This window comes from Pleurodeles waltl, chromosome 2_2, assembly GCF_031143425.1.
Source record: "Pleurodeles waltl isolate 20211129_DDA chromosome 2_2, aPleWal1.hap1.20221129, whole genome shotgun sequence".
NCBI lineage: Eukaryota > Metazoa > Chordata > Amphibia > Caudata > Salamandridae > Pleurodeles > Pleurodeles waltl.
The window spans coordinates 1,139,155,128-1,139,170,156 of record NC_090439.1 but is presented as its reverse complement, the minus strand read 5'-3'; the positions used below and the strand labels follow the sequence as shown (position 1 = coordinate 1,139,170,156).

The window sequence follows — 15,029 nt, the reverse complement described above, 5'->3', positions numbered from 1 at the left end:
CTCCACTTCAGGCAGGCTTTCGCCTCAAAATTAGCACCATGGATCAGGTTTTTAGGCTGGCACTTTTACACTGGAAATATGTAACGCTTGCTAAACAAAAATTGTATGTTGCCTTCGTGGACCTTTGGTCTGCGTTTGATATGGTCCCTAACTATGGGATTTTCTACACAAAATAGGTACTCCATCCACAATCCAACGAACATAGTTCACCTCTTACAACGATTACATGAGGGCACATATGCCCAGGTGAGGTGAGGTGGGGTAATCAGGGTGAATTGACAGATCATATCGCTATTCAACGGGGGGGTTCGTCAAGGGTGTGTTTTGGCACCAACCTTATTTACATTATATATGAATGAGGTGGTACAAGCTGTGTCTCTTTGCCAAAACGATGCCCCTTCTATGAATAAGCAAAAGATCCTAATACTACTTTTGCAGATGATTCTCTTCTTATCTCGAAGACCCCAATGGGCCTTCAGATCCTTGTGGATAAGTTCACAACCTTTTGTACTGACTGTGGGTTGGAACTAAATGCTAGTAAAACCAAATTAATGGTACTCAGCCCTTGTTCAGTCAAGAGGTGTACTATCACTCTAGCTGGGGCTCCTTTGGGGGAAGTAAGCTCAATAGATTACCTGGATGTGAGGATTTCCAATAAACTGCTCTGGGAAGAACAGATCAATAAGAGTGTGTCCCTTCTTCACCATAGATCCAGGGCTATTCTACACTTTTATAAGAGCATAACTACAAAAGCGGTTTCCCCGGCTATAAAGATCTATTTAGCTAAAGCACAGAATGCCGCTATTTATGGCGCTGAAGTGTGGGGCTCTTGCAAGACTTTTAAATTAGCGGTGGGTGAAAATAATTTTGCTGGAGCATTACTTGTGTGCCCAGGTAGTACCCCCCTGATCCCTATCTTTTTAGATTTTGGTTAAGTGGTTTTGGTACCCTGGGGCTTGAGAACTATTGGGCGAACCCACAGGATCTAGAGAAGGCCCATAAACTGTCCTGGAAAAAAAGTATATTGGTCCTATGTTAGGAACAACTACCTCCTTGGTTCATCACATGGTCGATTGACCAGTACTTTTCTTGGTTTTAAATGATATCCTGAGTTTGAGCCTTTTTTAGATCTCATCCCTAATATCTTGGGGAAGAGTTTGTATGTTCGCTTCCGTTATGGGTGTTTACCGCTACTGGCTTTTGTTAATAGCTGGAGGCCATCGCAGACATCTAGACTATGTCCATGTTGTAAAACTGCTTTGGAAACAGTTGAACATTTTATGTTCTTCTGTAAAGCGTACACCCTTCCCCGTCGCAAATGGATTCGCCCAGCTTGTCAGATGTTGGGCTTTAGGCAATTTGCCACAGCCCTTAGGATATTTAAGAGCGATACTTCTGTTATCCTGATCCATACAGTTGCCAAGTTCCTTGAGGCTGCATGGTACATACGAATTCATTTTTTTTAAATGCTGTAGTTTATAATTAGACACGTTTTGGGATAGGCACTGACAGATTTTATTGGTTTTATTGTTATTAATGAATGATGTTTTTATTGCTTGTTATTTATTTCTCTCTTATGTAATTTTATTGTATTTGTAATTACATGAATAATGTTTTTTTTGCTTTGATGGTTTACGACCGAATAAAGCTTGTATTATATATATGTTTTGTGTAGACTACAGAGGCCTCAGTGAAGTCTCTAAGACTGATGCCTATCCAATTCCCAGGGCAGATGAGCTGATTGATACTCTGGCTTTAGCTAAATACCTCAGCACTTTTGACCTGACAGCAGGCTGTTGGCAGATCAAGCTAACTGATGCTGCCAAGCCTAAAACAGCATTTTCGACTCCTGGTGGGCATTATCTCTTCACAGTGATGCCCCTTGGTCTGAAAAATGCACCTGCCTCATTCCAGAGGTTGGTGACTCAAATTCTGGCAAGCCTGGAAGACTTTAGTTGAGCATGTCTGGATGATATGGCTGTCTTGATCTCCACCTGGCAGAATCTCCTGGTCCACCTCAGGAGTGTACTTGAGACCTAAAGAAGGCAGCCCTCACTATCAAGGCTACAAAATGGCAGATAGGGCAGAGCAAAGTGGTTTACTTGGGCTACCTGGTAGGTGGAGGCCAAGTTCAGCCCCCTCCAGAGCAAAATCCAAACCATTCTGGATTGGGTTGCTCCAACTACCCAGACTCATATCAAAACCTTTTTAGGCCTGACTGGGCACTGCAGGAGATTTGCAAAAGGGTGTAGCTCCATTGTGACCTCCTTCAGTGATCTCACTTCCAAAAAGATGCCTAAAAAAGTACAATGAACACTTGCTGTTGTAGGAAAGTGCACTCTTTCTTGGCATGATACCCCCAATTTCTGCCTGTTGTCAGTGTGTTTGACTGTGTTCACTGGGATCCTGCTAGCCAGGACCCCAGTGATTAGGCTCTCTCCCTTCTAACTTGGTAACTGTACCTTTTTCTTCCCACAGTTGGCATACAGGTCCCTAGTGTATGGTACTTGGGTACCCAGGGCATTGGGGTTCCAGGGGATCCCTATGGGCCACAGGAGTTATTCTGCCACCCATAGGGAGCCCTTGCAAAGGGTTCTGCAGGCCTGCCATTGCAGTCTGCGTGAAACAGGTGCATGCACCCGTTTTCACTACAGGTCACTGCACCAGGTCAGTTTAAGTCACCCCTATGGTAGGCCCTCTCAGCCCAGAGGGCATGGTGCAGGTACCTGTGTGTGAGGGCACCCCTGCACTAGCAGAGGTCCCCCCCTCAAACTCCAGGTCCATTTTCCTGGACTTTGTGAGTGCGAGGACGCCATTTTGCATGTGTACTGGACATAGGTCACTACCTATGTCCAGCTACATAATAGTAATTCCGACCCTGGGCATTTTTGGGATCAAACATGTCAAAATCATAACCCAATGCTGTTGCAAGTATTGGAAGTATGATTCCATGCACTCTCGGGGGCTCCTTAGAGGACCCCAAGCATTGCTACCACCACTCTTACAGGGTTTTCCAGGCAGCCCAGCTACTTCCACCCCTCAGACAGGTTTCTGCCCTCCTGCTGCTTGATCTAATCAAGCCCAGGAAGTTAGAACAAAGGAATTCCTTTGGGAGGGAGGTGTTGCACCCTCTCCCTTTGGAAATATGTGTTGCAGGCTTGGGAGGGGTAGCCTCCTCAAGCCACTGGCAATGCTTTGAAGGGCACATTTGGTGCCGTCCTTGCATAAACCAGTCTACACCGGTTCAGGGACCCCCACTCCCTGCTATTGCGCAAAACTGGACAATGGAAAGGGGAGTGATCACCTCCCTCCCCCCCTGTCTATCACCACCGAAGGGATGATACTCAGAGCTCCTCCAGAGGGTCCCTGGGTTCTGCCATCTTGATTCCAAGGTTGGCAGGGAACTCTAGGAGCAGCTGAGTGGCCAGGCCAGGCAGGTGATGTTGGAGCCCCCTCCTGATAGGTGCCTACCTAGTTAGGTGACCAATCCCCCTTTTCAGGGCTATTTAAGGTCTCTCTCCTGGGTGGGTTCACAGATTCGGCTTGCAAGATTCCAGCAGGACACCTCTGCTTCAAATTCTGGCCTCCGAAACAGCGACTGGACCCTCCAGGAACCTGCAAGCTGCAGATCCACGAGGAAGACTCTTCTGCAACATTGTATCCAGAGTTCCTGCCACCTTTGCAACATTTCTCCGGCCTTGCATCCTCAGAAGACTGCGACTCTTCGGCCTGCACAAGAAGGCGGCTTATCCCTTGGGGTGAAAGAATCACTCCCCTGCATCCGCAGGTGTGTGGCTGCATCGACGACTGGCTGCGTGGATCCTACATCACAGGTGGTGGTCTGGAGAGTTCCCCTGGGTCCTCTCTACCAGCTTTCTCACTTTGGTGGTGGTAAGTCCTTTCCACTCCATGCAAGACAGCACCCCGTGCACTGTGTCCTTTTCAGCTGCCAAGGCTTGTTTGCTTCACCTCCACAAGGAACTTCAGGCAGCCCCCAGCACTCCCTCCTGCAACTCCTGGGCCTCTGCGTGGTCCTCCGGCGATGTGGGAGCAACTTCTGTGGTGCTGCGTGGGCTGCTTCAGCGACTTCTGTCCCTGTCCTGCGTGACACTTGTGAGTACTGCCGCTGCTCCTGTAGGCCTTCTGCGACGCACAGGCTCCCTTGAGACTCCCCCTCCTGGTTAGTCCTCTTGGGCCTTGCTGGTCCCCAGCAGCACCTCTTTTCCGCCAACCGTGAATTTGCCTTTGCCAAGGCTTGTTGGTGAAAATCCTTCACCAACACCCATCTGCAATCCAGCTTCCAGCGTGGGACACCTTTTGCACGCCTCAGGAACTCTTCTCCAGCTTCAGTGCTGTCCTGTCTTCCTTCTTTGTCAACCAATTCCATAAGGTACCTCTGGGTGGGTAGTATTTCCTACTCCCCCTGGACTCCACAGACACATCTGGACTTGGTTTACTCTTCCTGATAGCGATGCTAACTTGACTGAGAAGTGTACTGGGACCCTGCTAACCAGGCCCCAGCACCAGTGTTCTTTCACTTAAAAATGTACCATTGTTCCACAGTTGACACATCCTTAGCGCACACATAAGTCCCTTGTAAAAGGTACCATTGGAACCAGGGGCCTTTGACCAGCGAAGGTCCTTAAGGGCTGCAGCATGTGTTGTCACCCTAAGGGACCCCTCACCTAATGACGTGGAATTCACATGCCTTCTGTTTCTCAGTGACCATATGCAGTTTACGAAGATATATTTCATGTGAGGTGCTTGAGGATCAATCTAGTCTTTGGAACATATGAACTCTACCATATAATTGTGAATACTGACGCATTGTGAAGAATATTAACTATATATGAAACAAGACATACAAGTGATTTTTTGGATTACTATGGATTCCATTATCTATAAGGAGCCTTGAAAAAGTCCTATAACGGGACGAAACGCGTGTCGGCTGAATCCTGTCAATACAAGCGAGATTGTGTACAGACTGACTTATTTTGACTCATTTGTTCAACTAGGCTGCATTTTATACCAACATATCTCAACATTGCTGAATCATGGTTGATATGGGTTGTATTTTGGAATGGATATAATTATGTTTGATTAAATAAGATTTATTTATATTTGCCACATACTAGTTGTATTATTTGTTTAACTTTTGTTCTTGTTTGTACTTTGATGTTTCATTGTAATTTCAGATATCTTTATCAGTGCCTACAGATTATTGAATCCGTTACATTGGACAGTTAGGAATTTGTATATATGTGTGCTCCACAAATTGTTTTTTGTGATGTCATATTAACTGGTGTATGTTCATTCCTATCCCAGTATATGTATTTGGCAACAGATACATCTTTTAGTGTCTGAGCACCACCATTGCACCTAATAAAATGTATAGGAAGGTGCGGCTATATTAAGGCTATTGTTGCCACAACATTTTTTCAGGACCCCTCACCTAATAGATGCACACTGCCATTGCAAATTAGGTGTGTTGGTGGGGAGAAAAAGGCAAAGTTGACATGGCATCCCCCTCAGGATGCCATGCACACACAATACTGCCTGTTGCATAGGTAAGTCACCCCTCTAGCAGGCCTTAAAGCCCTAAGGCAGGGTGCACTATACCACAGGTGAGGGCATAGCTGCATGAGCACTATGCCCCTATAGTGTCTAAGTCAATTCTTAGACATTGTAAGTACAGTGTGGCCATATTAAGTATATGGTCTGGGAGTTTGTTAAAACGAACTGCACAGTTCCATAATGTCTACACTGAACACTGGGAAGTTTGGTATCAAACTTCTCAGAATAATAAACCCACACTGATGCCAGTGCTGGATTTATTAAAAATAAAATGCACACAGAAGGCATCTTAGAGATGCCCCCTGTATTTTACCCAATCCTTCAGTGCAGGACTGACTGGTCTGTGCCACCCTGCCACTGAGCCGAGTTTCTGACCCCATGGGGTGAGAGCCTTTGTGCTCTTTGAGGCCAGAAACAAAGCCTGCATTTGGTGGAGGTGCTTCACTCCTCCCCCCTGAAGGAACTGTAACACCTAGCAGTGAGCCTCAAAGGCTCAGGCTTTGTGTTAAAGTGCCCCAGGGCACTCCAGCTAGTGGAGATGCCCACCCCCCGGACACAGCCCCCACTTTTGGCAGCAAGTCTGGAGGAGATAATAAGGAAAAACAAGGAGGAGTCACCCTCCAGTCAGGCCAGCCCCTAGGGTGTCCTGAGCTGAGGTGACCCCTGCCTTTAGAAATCCTCCATCTTGTTTTGGAGGATTCCCGCCAATAGGATTAGGGATGTGTCCCCTCCCCACAGGGAGGAGGCACAACGAGGGTGTAGCCACCCTCAAGGACGAGAGCCATTGGCTACTGCCCCCCCAGACCTAAACACACCCCTAAATTTAGTATTTAGGGGTGACCCTGAACCTAGGAAATCAGGTTCCTGCAACCTACTCAAAGAAGGACTGCTGACCTGAAAGCCCTGCAGAGACGATGGAGACGACAACTGACTTGGCCCCAGCCCTACTTGCCTGTCTCCAGACTCAAAGAACCTGCACAGCGATGCATCCAGCGGGACCAGCGACCTCTGAGGACTCAGAGGACTGACCTCTGCACCTAAAGGACCAAGAACCTCCTGAGGACAGCGGCACTGTTGAAAAACAGCAACAACTTTGCAACGTTTTAGCAACTTTTAAAGAACTCACTCTTCCCGCCTGAAGCGTGAGACTTCACCCTCTGCACCCGACACCCCCGGCTCGAGCTCCAGAGAACCAACACTGCAGAGAGGACTCCCAGGAGACTGCTACCTTGTGAGTAACCTGAGACGACCCCCCTGCGCCCCCACAGCGACGCATGCAGAGAAGATCCAGAGGCTCCCCCTGATAGCGACTGCCTGGAACAAAGAACCTGACTCCTGAACCAACACTGTACCCGCAGCCCCCAGGACCGAGAGGAACCGAACTCCAGTGCAGGAGTGACCATCAGGTGACCCTCTGCCTAGCCCAGTTGGTGGCTGGCCCGACTGGGCTCTGCCTGCATCGCTAGAGTGACCCCCAGGTCCCACCATTGATTTCTACAGGAAACCCAACGCCTGCTTTGCACACTGCACCGGGCTGCCCCTGTGCCACTGAGGGTGTGTTTTGTGTGCCTACTTGTGATTCTTCCCCCACACCCCCAGTGCTCTGCAAAAAAACCCTGGTCTACCCTCTGAAGACGCAGGTACTTAACTGTTGGCAGGCTGGAACCGGACCACTCCTGTTCTCCATAGGCTCCTATGTGTTTTGGGCCCTTCTTTGACCTCTGCACCTGACCGGCCCTGTGTTGCATCTAGATGGGGGGTGGGAAATCGGCCCTCTCTTTAGTCTCCCCTGCGCTCCGGGGACTCACTCAGGGACAAGCGCCTGCTCTTTCCATTATAGCCGGGCCATTCCTTTGTTCACGCTCCAGTATCTCCCTCTTCGACCAATCAGGCCTCACAGCCATCGCATCACCTCAGCTCAGGCCTCATCCGGCCTCATAGTGTCCGCCAGACGACTACTACTAGCTCCTGCTTCAAATCACCATGCAGGCCTTGTTAGCGACCCCAGTCAGGTCTCTCTGGTCAGCATAGTCCCCAGCTCTCTTCCCCCAAATTCTTATGAATATTGCTTTTCTGCCGGCCGACCTGGCCTCCAAGTTCACTCCGTCTCCTGGGATTGCCTCAGGGAGATGGCCCGCACCACTATCAGGCTGCCTCCTCCTCCACCGATCAGGGTCTCCCCACCAGGGTGGGCCGAAGAGTCTTCACTTCCCCTGTTGTGCTCAGGAGGGCCCCGCATTCTTCTCCAGCCGGCCGCTGCCGGCTAGACATTCACCATCCTGGCTCCTCCTGTACCCACTGCAGGTCTTCTGATCACCTCACTGCTATATCGGGTTGGGTCCCCTTCTCAATGTGGGCCTTGCTCTAGTCTCTGGAGCCCGGCCCACCCTTCTTTGACGGCCGCTCGGGGACCACGATGTGTCGCCTTCCAGCCTTCTCAGTCCTTCGGATCACCACTGGGAGGCCGCTCTGCACTCCCCCTCCGCTCTACGAGCTTCCCCCACGCCTCAGGGAGGAAGCTGGTGCAGGATGCGCCCGGATAATTAGTTACGGGAGCTCATTTAGTGTGCCGCCATCTTTGCGAGCGCCAGTCCACGCCCCTGATGCCTAGGATTAATTGAGATAACACTGGAACTATTCAAAAATAAGTCCTGGGATTCTATGTTCATTGATGATATGGATGTAACATCTAGATCCACTTTTGGAGTACTTTCGCTATTAAAATGTGGTTGAAACAGAGATAGAGTTAGACTTGATTACTTTCCCTGAAATACAAAGTTGCTTTATTAAATTTCACCTAGGTACCTTTCCATTGATTAATTTTGCATGAGGATGGTCAAATGCTACCACTGAGCATTGTTTGTGAAATATGAGCCAGCTTGGTGACAAAATATTTATTTTGGTTCTATGACCCTTGTAATCTACTCTAAGAAAATCCTTGGTTTAAACTGGTTTTAAATTTAACAAATTTAGCATTAAGGAAAAAATCTTAAGCCTGTGCAAAAAATCTGATATTCACGGTCTTACATTTTTATACAGCAAATTTCATTTTTTAGGGCTTGGCAAAAGAGAAGATGGTAAAACTGTTCTAAGAGTTTCTATATCATCTTGAGTGTGCACTTTTCTGAACATGAAAAAAGTGAATAGAATGTGAGATAATGGGGATTTAGCTCTATTTATTTTTTACTGTATGTTTTGTATTTCTGCACTGCGTCACAGAACTGCTCTAGTTTCCTAAATTAACATGATTCTAAATTAAACCCACTGAGTGGACCAATTTGTTTTTCTTTACTTCATTATGTTTATGAAGTGCTCATTAGCTCCATTAAATGAGTTCTTTCCTGTGACACACAAATCACTGAAACAAAAAAGCAATGAAAGAATGCAAAATCTAGCACCCCCCCCCCCCGAAGTAATTTTTCCCTCAGTGTCAGCCATTCTCTGATGTATTGCTGATCTAGTGCAAGAGAATTTCACAACTTTGCTGCTGGCAGATATTCATGAACCTATCCAACGTATCATTGGTGTGTTGCAATTCAACTTTAAAATGTAAAATTGTGAAATGCCAGTGTAGCACCAGTACAGCCTTCACCTTCCCTTCAAGGGGTCAGTTTGAACTTGAGAGAAAAGGCTAATGTTGTTTAGGCAGCCTTGCTGCAGGCACTGCAGATTCTTTGTCAGAAACTGAAGAAACCAAATATATAGGCCCCTGGCATAGTGTAGACTGGACTGCACCAATGCAATGATAAGATGATAAGTTGTAATCAAACCTTGATCACTTTTTAAAATTATTTCTAATGAAAGGTGCCTCTGGCACGCTGCATGGATGTTCATACTAATTTAAGTGGTGTTGAGGGGATGTTGAAATTCGCAAGAATTGTTTTTGCTAAAATCAAAACGTGCTACAGTATGAAGGTTAATATCACTGTTTTATACAAGTAGGCAAAACAACACATGTTTTAAGACTGCTTGAGTATTTGTCGTTGGTCCCGATATCGGGCTCAAATAATTGCCTTGATTTTTCACCTTGTTTGCTCTCAGAGCATTTTTTTATTTGTTAGAATTCTGGTTGGTGATGACCTCTGTTTTCTCTGCACAGATCTGCATCACTTCGGATCCATCCCTCCAGCTGATAGTGAAGAATCAGACTGAGGTCCTCCGATGCTTCTCTGTCTTGGGTAAGGAGTGCAAGCTATGTCATTGATATGAAGTCCTTCTTTATCCAGTATTGTATCTTTCAGAGATTCACATGCTGGAATCATTCCCTGTCGTCGAAGTGGGAGTCCCACGGTATCTTAGGAAAGCAATATTGTAAGGAAATGCCCCCTTGCCTTGGTTACCCCCTGACTTTTTGCCTTTTGTTGATGCCAGTTATGATTGAAAGTGTACTGGGACCCTGCTAACCAGGCCGCAGCACCAGTGTTCTTTCTCTAAACTGTACCTTTGTTCCCACAATTGGCACAGCCCCGGCACCCAGATAAGTCCCTTGTAAATGGTACTCCTGGTACCAAGGGCCCTGATGCCAGGAAATGTCTCTAAGGGCTGCAGCATGTCTTATGCCACCCTGGGGACCCCTCACTCAGCACATACACAATGCCTCACAGCTTGTGCGTGCTGGTGGGGAGAAAATGACTACATCGACATGGCACTCCCCTCAGAGTGCCATGCCAACCTCACACTGCCTGTGGCATAGGTAAATCACCCCTCTAGCAGGCCTTACAGCCCTAAGGCAGGGTGCACTCTTCCACAGGTGAGGGCATATGTGCATGAGCACTATGCCCCTTCAGTGTCTAAGCAAAACCTTAGACATTGTAAGTGCATGGTAGCCATAAAGAGTATATGGTCTGGGAGTTTGTCAAACACAAACTCCACAGTTCCATAATGGCTACACTGAAATCTGGGAAGTTTGGTATCAAACTTCTCAGCACAATAAATGCACACTGATGCCAGTGTGGGATTTATTGCAAAATGCTTCCAGAGGGCATCTTAGAGATGCCCCCTGAATACCAGTCCGACTCTTAGTGCTAGGCTGACCACTCTCTGCCAGCCTGCCACAACCAGACGAGTTTCTGGCAACATGGGGAGAGTGCCTTTGTCACTCTGTGGCCAGGAACAAAGCCTGTACTGGGTGTAGGTGCTTCTCACCTCCCCCTGCAGGAACTGTATCACCTGGCGGTGAGCCTCAAAGACTCATGCCTTTTGTTACAGCACCCCAGGGCATCCCAGCTAGTGGAGATGCCCGCCCCTCCGGCCACTACCCCCACTTTTGGCGGCAAGGCTGGAGGAGATAATGAGAAAAACAAGGAGGAGACACCCACCAGTAAGGACAGCCCCTAAGGTGCCCTGAGCTGTGGTGACCCCTCCTTTTAGAAATCCTCCATCTTGAGATTGGAGGTTTCCCCCAATAGGATTATGGATGTGGCCCCCTCCCCTCAGGGAGGAGGTACAAAGAGGGTGTAGCCACCCTCCAGGACACTAGCCATTGGCTACTGCCCTCCAGACCTAAACACACCCCTAAATCTAGTATTTAGGGGCACCCCGGAACCCAGGAAATAAGATTCCTGCAACCTACACAAAGAAGGACCGCTGACCTGAAAGCCCTGCAGAGATGACGGAGACAACAACTGCTTTGGCCCCAGCCCTACCGGCCTGTCTCCAGACTCAAAGAACCTGCACAGCGACACATCCAACAGGGACCAGTGACCTCTGAAGCCTCAGAGGACTGCCCTGAACTCGAAGGACCAAGAGGCTCCCAAGAACATCGGCACTGTTCAAAAACAGCAACAACTTTGCAACTTTGTTGCAACTTTCAAAGACTTCACCTGCCTGCACCGCTAGGGTGACCCCCGGGTCCCTCCATTGATTCCTATTCAAAACCCAACGCCTGCTTTGCACTGTGCACCCGGCCACCCGTGTGCAGCTGAGGGTGTCTTTTGTGTGCCTACTTGTTTCCCCCCCCCCTCCCACCCAGTGCTCTACAAAGCCCCCCTGGTCTGCCCTTCGAAGACGCAGGTACTTATCTGTTGGCAGACTGGAACTGGAGCACCCCTGTTCTCCATAGGTGCCTATGTGTTTTGGGCCCTCCTTTGACCTCTGCACCTGACCGGCCATGTGTTGCTGGTGCGGTAACTTTGGGGTTGCCTTGAACCCCCAACGGTGGGCTGTCTATGCCTATGCCTAGGAACCTGAACCTGTAAGTGCCTTACTTACCTGAAAAACGAACCAATACTTATCTCCACTAGGAACTGTTGATTTTTGCACGGTATCCACTTTTGAAATAGCTTATTGCCATTTTAACTAAAACTGTGTTTGTTACTGCTCTAATTCAAAGTTCCTTACTTACCTGTGTGGAGTACCTTGCATTTTATGTATTCATTTCAGATCTTGAATCTTGTGGTTCTAAAATAAATTAAGAAAATATATTTTTCTATATAAAAACTATTGGCCTGGGTTTAAGTCTTTGAGTGTGTGTTCCTCATTTATTGCCTGTGTGTGTACAACAAATGCTTAACACTACCCTCTGATAAGCCTACTGCTCAACCACACTACCACAAAATAGAGCATTAGAATTATCTAATTTTGGCACTATCTGACCGCTAAGGGCAACCCTTGGACTCTGTGCACACTATCTCTTACTTTGAGATAGTATATACAGAGTCAACTTCCTACATTGGTGGATCAGCGGTGGGGTCTAAGACTTTGCATTTGCTGGATTACTCAGCCAATACCAGATCACATGACTAAATACCAAAAATTGTCATTAGAAACTGATTTTTTACATTTGAGCTATTTTTCAACATTTTTAAAAGTCCTGCTAGGGCCTTGTGTACGTCCCTGTTAGCATTCCTTTTTGAGTTTAAAAGTTTGTAAAAGTTTGGATTTAAGTTCTAAAAGTAGTTTTTAGATTCTTAAAAAGTAATCCCAACTTTTAGAGAAATAATGTCTAGCACAGATGAGATGGTGGTGGAAACTCAACCTCACCCCTTACCTGCATCCAGGGATGTCAGAGTTAAGGACTTTCTGTAAGCTAAAAAAAAATGTAAAGACTGGTCCAACCCTACCAAAGTAATGCTCCTGGAGCTTTTGGCAGAGTTTGCAAAGGACCACCAGTCTGAGGATAATCCTACAGAGGGGGAAGTTAGTGTACAGGAGGATGATTTCCCCCTCCTGTCCTAACCAGGGAGCACAGGGTTTCTCAAACCCTGACTCCTCAAGTAATAGTCAGAGAGACTGGTTCTTCCACAGGGGAGACCAGTAACTCTGGAAGCATTGAGGGCAGCCTCAATGAAGATGACCTCCTGTTAGCCAGGATGGCCAAAAGATTGGCTTTGGAGAGACAGCTCCTAGCCATAGAAGGGGAAAGACAAGAGATGGGTTTAGCTCCCATCTATGGTGGCAGCAACATAAATAGGGTCAGAGAGAATACTGCCACCTAAAAATCCCCAAAGGGATTGTAACAAAATATGAAGATGGTGATGATATCACCAAATGGTTCACAGCTTTTGAGAGGGCTTGTGCAACCAGAAAAGTAAACAGATCTCACTGGGGTGCTCTCCATTGGGAAATGTTCACTGGAAAGTGTAGGGATAGAATCCTCACACTCTCTGGTAAAGATGCTGAATCCTATGACCTCATGAAGGCTACCCTGATTGAGGGCTTTAGATTCTCAACTGAGGAGTACAGGATTAGGCTCAGGGGGGCTCAAAAATCCTCGAGCGAGAGCTGGGTTAATTTTGTTGACTTCAGTCAAAACACTAGATGGTTGGATAACTGGCAGTGGTGTAAATGATTATGATGGGCTGTATAACTTGTTTATGAAAGAACATCTGTTAAGTAATTGTTTCAGTGACAAACTACATCAACATCTGGTAGACTTAGGTCTAATGTCTCCCCAAGAATTGTGAAAGAAGGCAGACCACTGAGTCAAGACTAGGGGGACCAAGACTTCCACAGGGGGTGACCAAAAGAAAGGGGTCACAAAGCCTCCCCAGGGGAAGAGTGTTGAGACATCCAAGGGAAAAAGTAACGAGTCTTCTACAGGGCCCCACAAACCTGCTCAGGATGGTGGGCCCAGAGCCTCTTCACAGTCCTCAAATGGGTATAAGGGTAAAAACTTTGATCCCCAAAAGGCCTTGTGTCGCATCTGTACTCAGCGTGGACACCAAACTGGAGACAAGGCCTGTCCCAAGAAAGTTCCCACAACAAGTACTACTCCAGTTAGCACTGGAATAGCCATTGTCCAGGTGGGATCAACAGTGTTCCCAGAGCAAATCAGGGTTCACACTGAAGATACATTAGTCTCTGAGGGTGGGGTGGATTTAGCCACACTTGCTTGCCTGGCTGCCTAACATGCAAAAATACAGGCAGCAGCTCTTAATCAATGGGACTAGAGTAGAAGCCCTGAGGGATATAGGTGCCAGTGTCACAGTGGTGACAGGCAAACTGGTTTTCCCAGGACAGTACCTGCCTGGACAGACATATCCAGTCACAAATGCTGAAAATCCGACTAAAATCAATCAAACGGCATTGGTAACTTTAGAATGGGGAGGGGTCACTGGCCTGAAACAGGTGGTAGTCTCCTTTGCAATTCCAGTAGAATGTCTGCTAGGGAATGATCTGGAGTCCTCAGCATGGGCTGAGGTAGAGCTCAAGACCCATGCAGCCATGCTGGCTATTCCTGAACAGGTGTGTGTCAAGACAAGGGCACAGTGCAGGGCTCAGGGTGAAAAAGAAGTGTTGGAGTCTGGAATAATGACCCAACCTTCAAAGAGAAAAGGAAAGAAGACTGTGGAACCAGCTTCAACACAGCATGAGAAACAGAACCTTTCTTCCCAGGAAGATGGTCTATCCCCTGAGGGAACTGAGTCCATGGAGCTGGGACCGTACCAGGTTGAGCTCTTGGGCCCAGGGGGACCCTCAAGGGAACAGCTGTGTAAGGGGCAGGAAACTTGTCCCTCTTGAAGGCCTAAGACAGCAAGCAGCTGAGCAAGAAAAAATGTCAGTAGAACCCACAGGGTCTATTGGGAAGATGGACTTCTTTACACTGAGGCCAGAGATCCAAAACCTGGTAGCACTAGGAGAGTGGTAGTGCCTCAGGAGTTTAGGGAGTCCATTCTGACCTTAGCCCATGACATTCCCCTTGCTGGGCATTTGGGACAAACCAAGACATGGGAGAGATTTGTCAACCATTTCTACTGGCCCAATATGTCCCAGAAGGTAAAGGAGTTTTGCACCTCCTGTGTTACCTGTCAAGCCAGTGGTAAGACAGGTGGCCATCCAAAGGCCCCCCTCATTCCACTTCCAGTGGTGGGGGTCCCCTTTGAGAGAGAGGGAGTGGACATAGTGGGTCCACTGGAGCCTCCCACAGGATCAGGGAATGAGTATATCCTAGTAGTAGTGGATCATGCTACTAGGTACCCTAAAGCAATTCCCCTTAGGTCCACTACTGCCCCTGC

At 47.6% G+C, this 15,029-nt stretch overlaps 1 protein-coding gene across 1 annotated transcript in view; it reads left to right on the top strand.

Annotated features, from left to right (window-relative positions):
- Positions 1-15,029, top strand: part of MROH1 (maestro heat like repeat family member 1) — a 1,237,492-nt gene that overhangs the window by 377,172 nt on the left and 845,291 nt on the right. Inside the window, exon 10 of the mRNA XM_069221041.1 lies at positions 9,674-9,752. Within this exon, the coding sequence (XP_069077142.1) occupies positions 9,674-9,752 (79 nt within the window). The remainder of the gene's footprint in view (positions 1-9,673; positions 9,753-15,029) is intronic.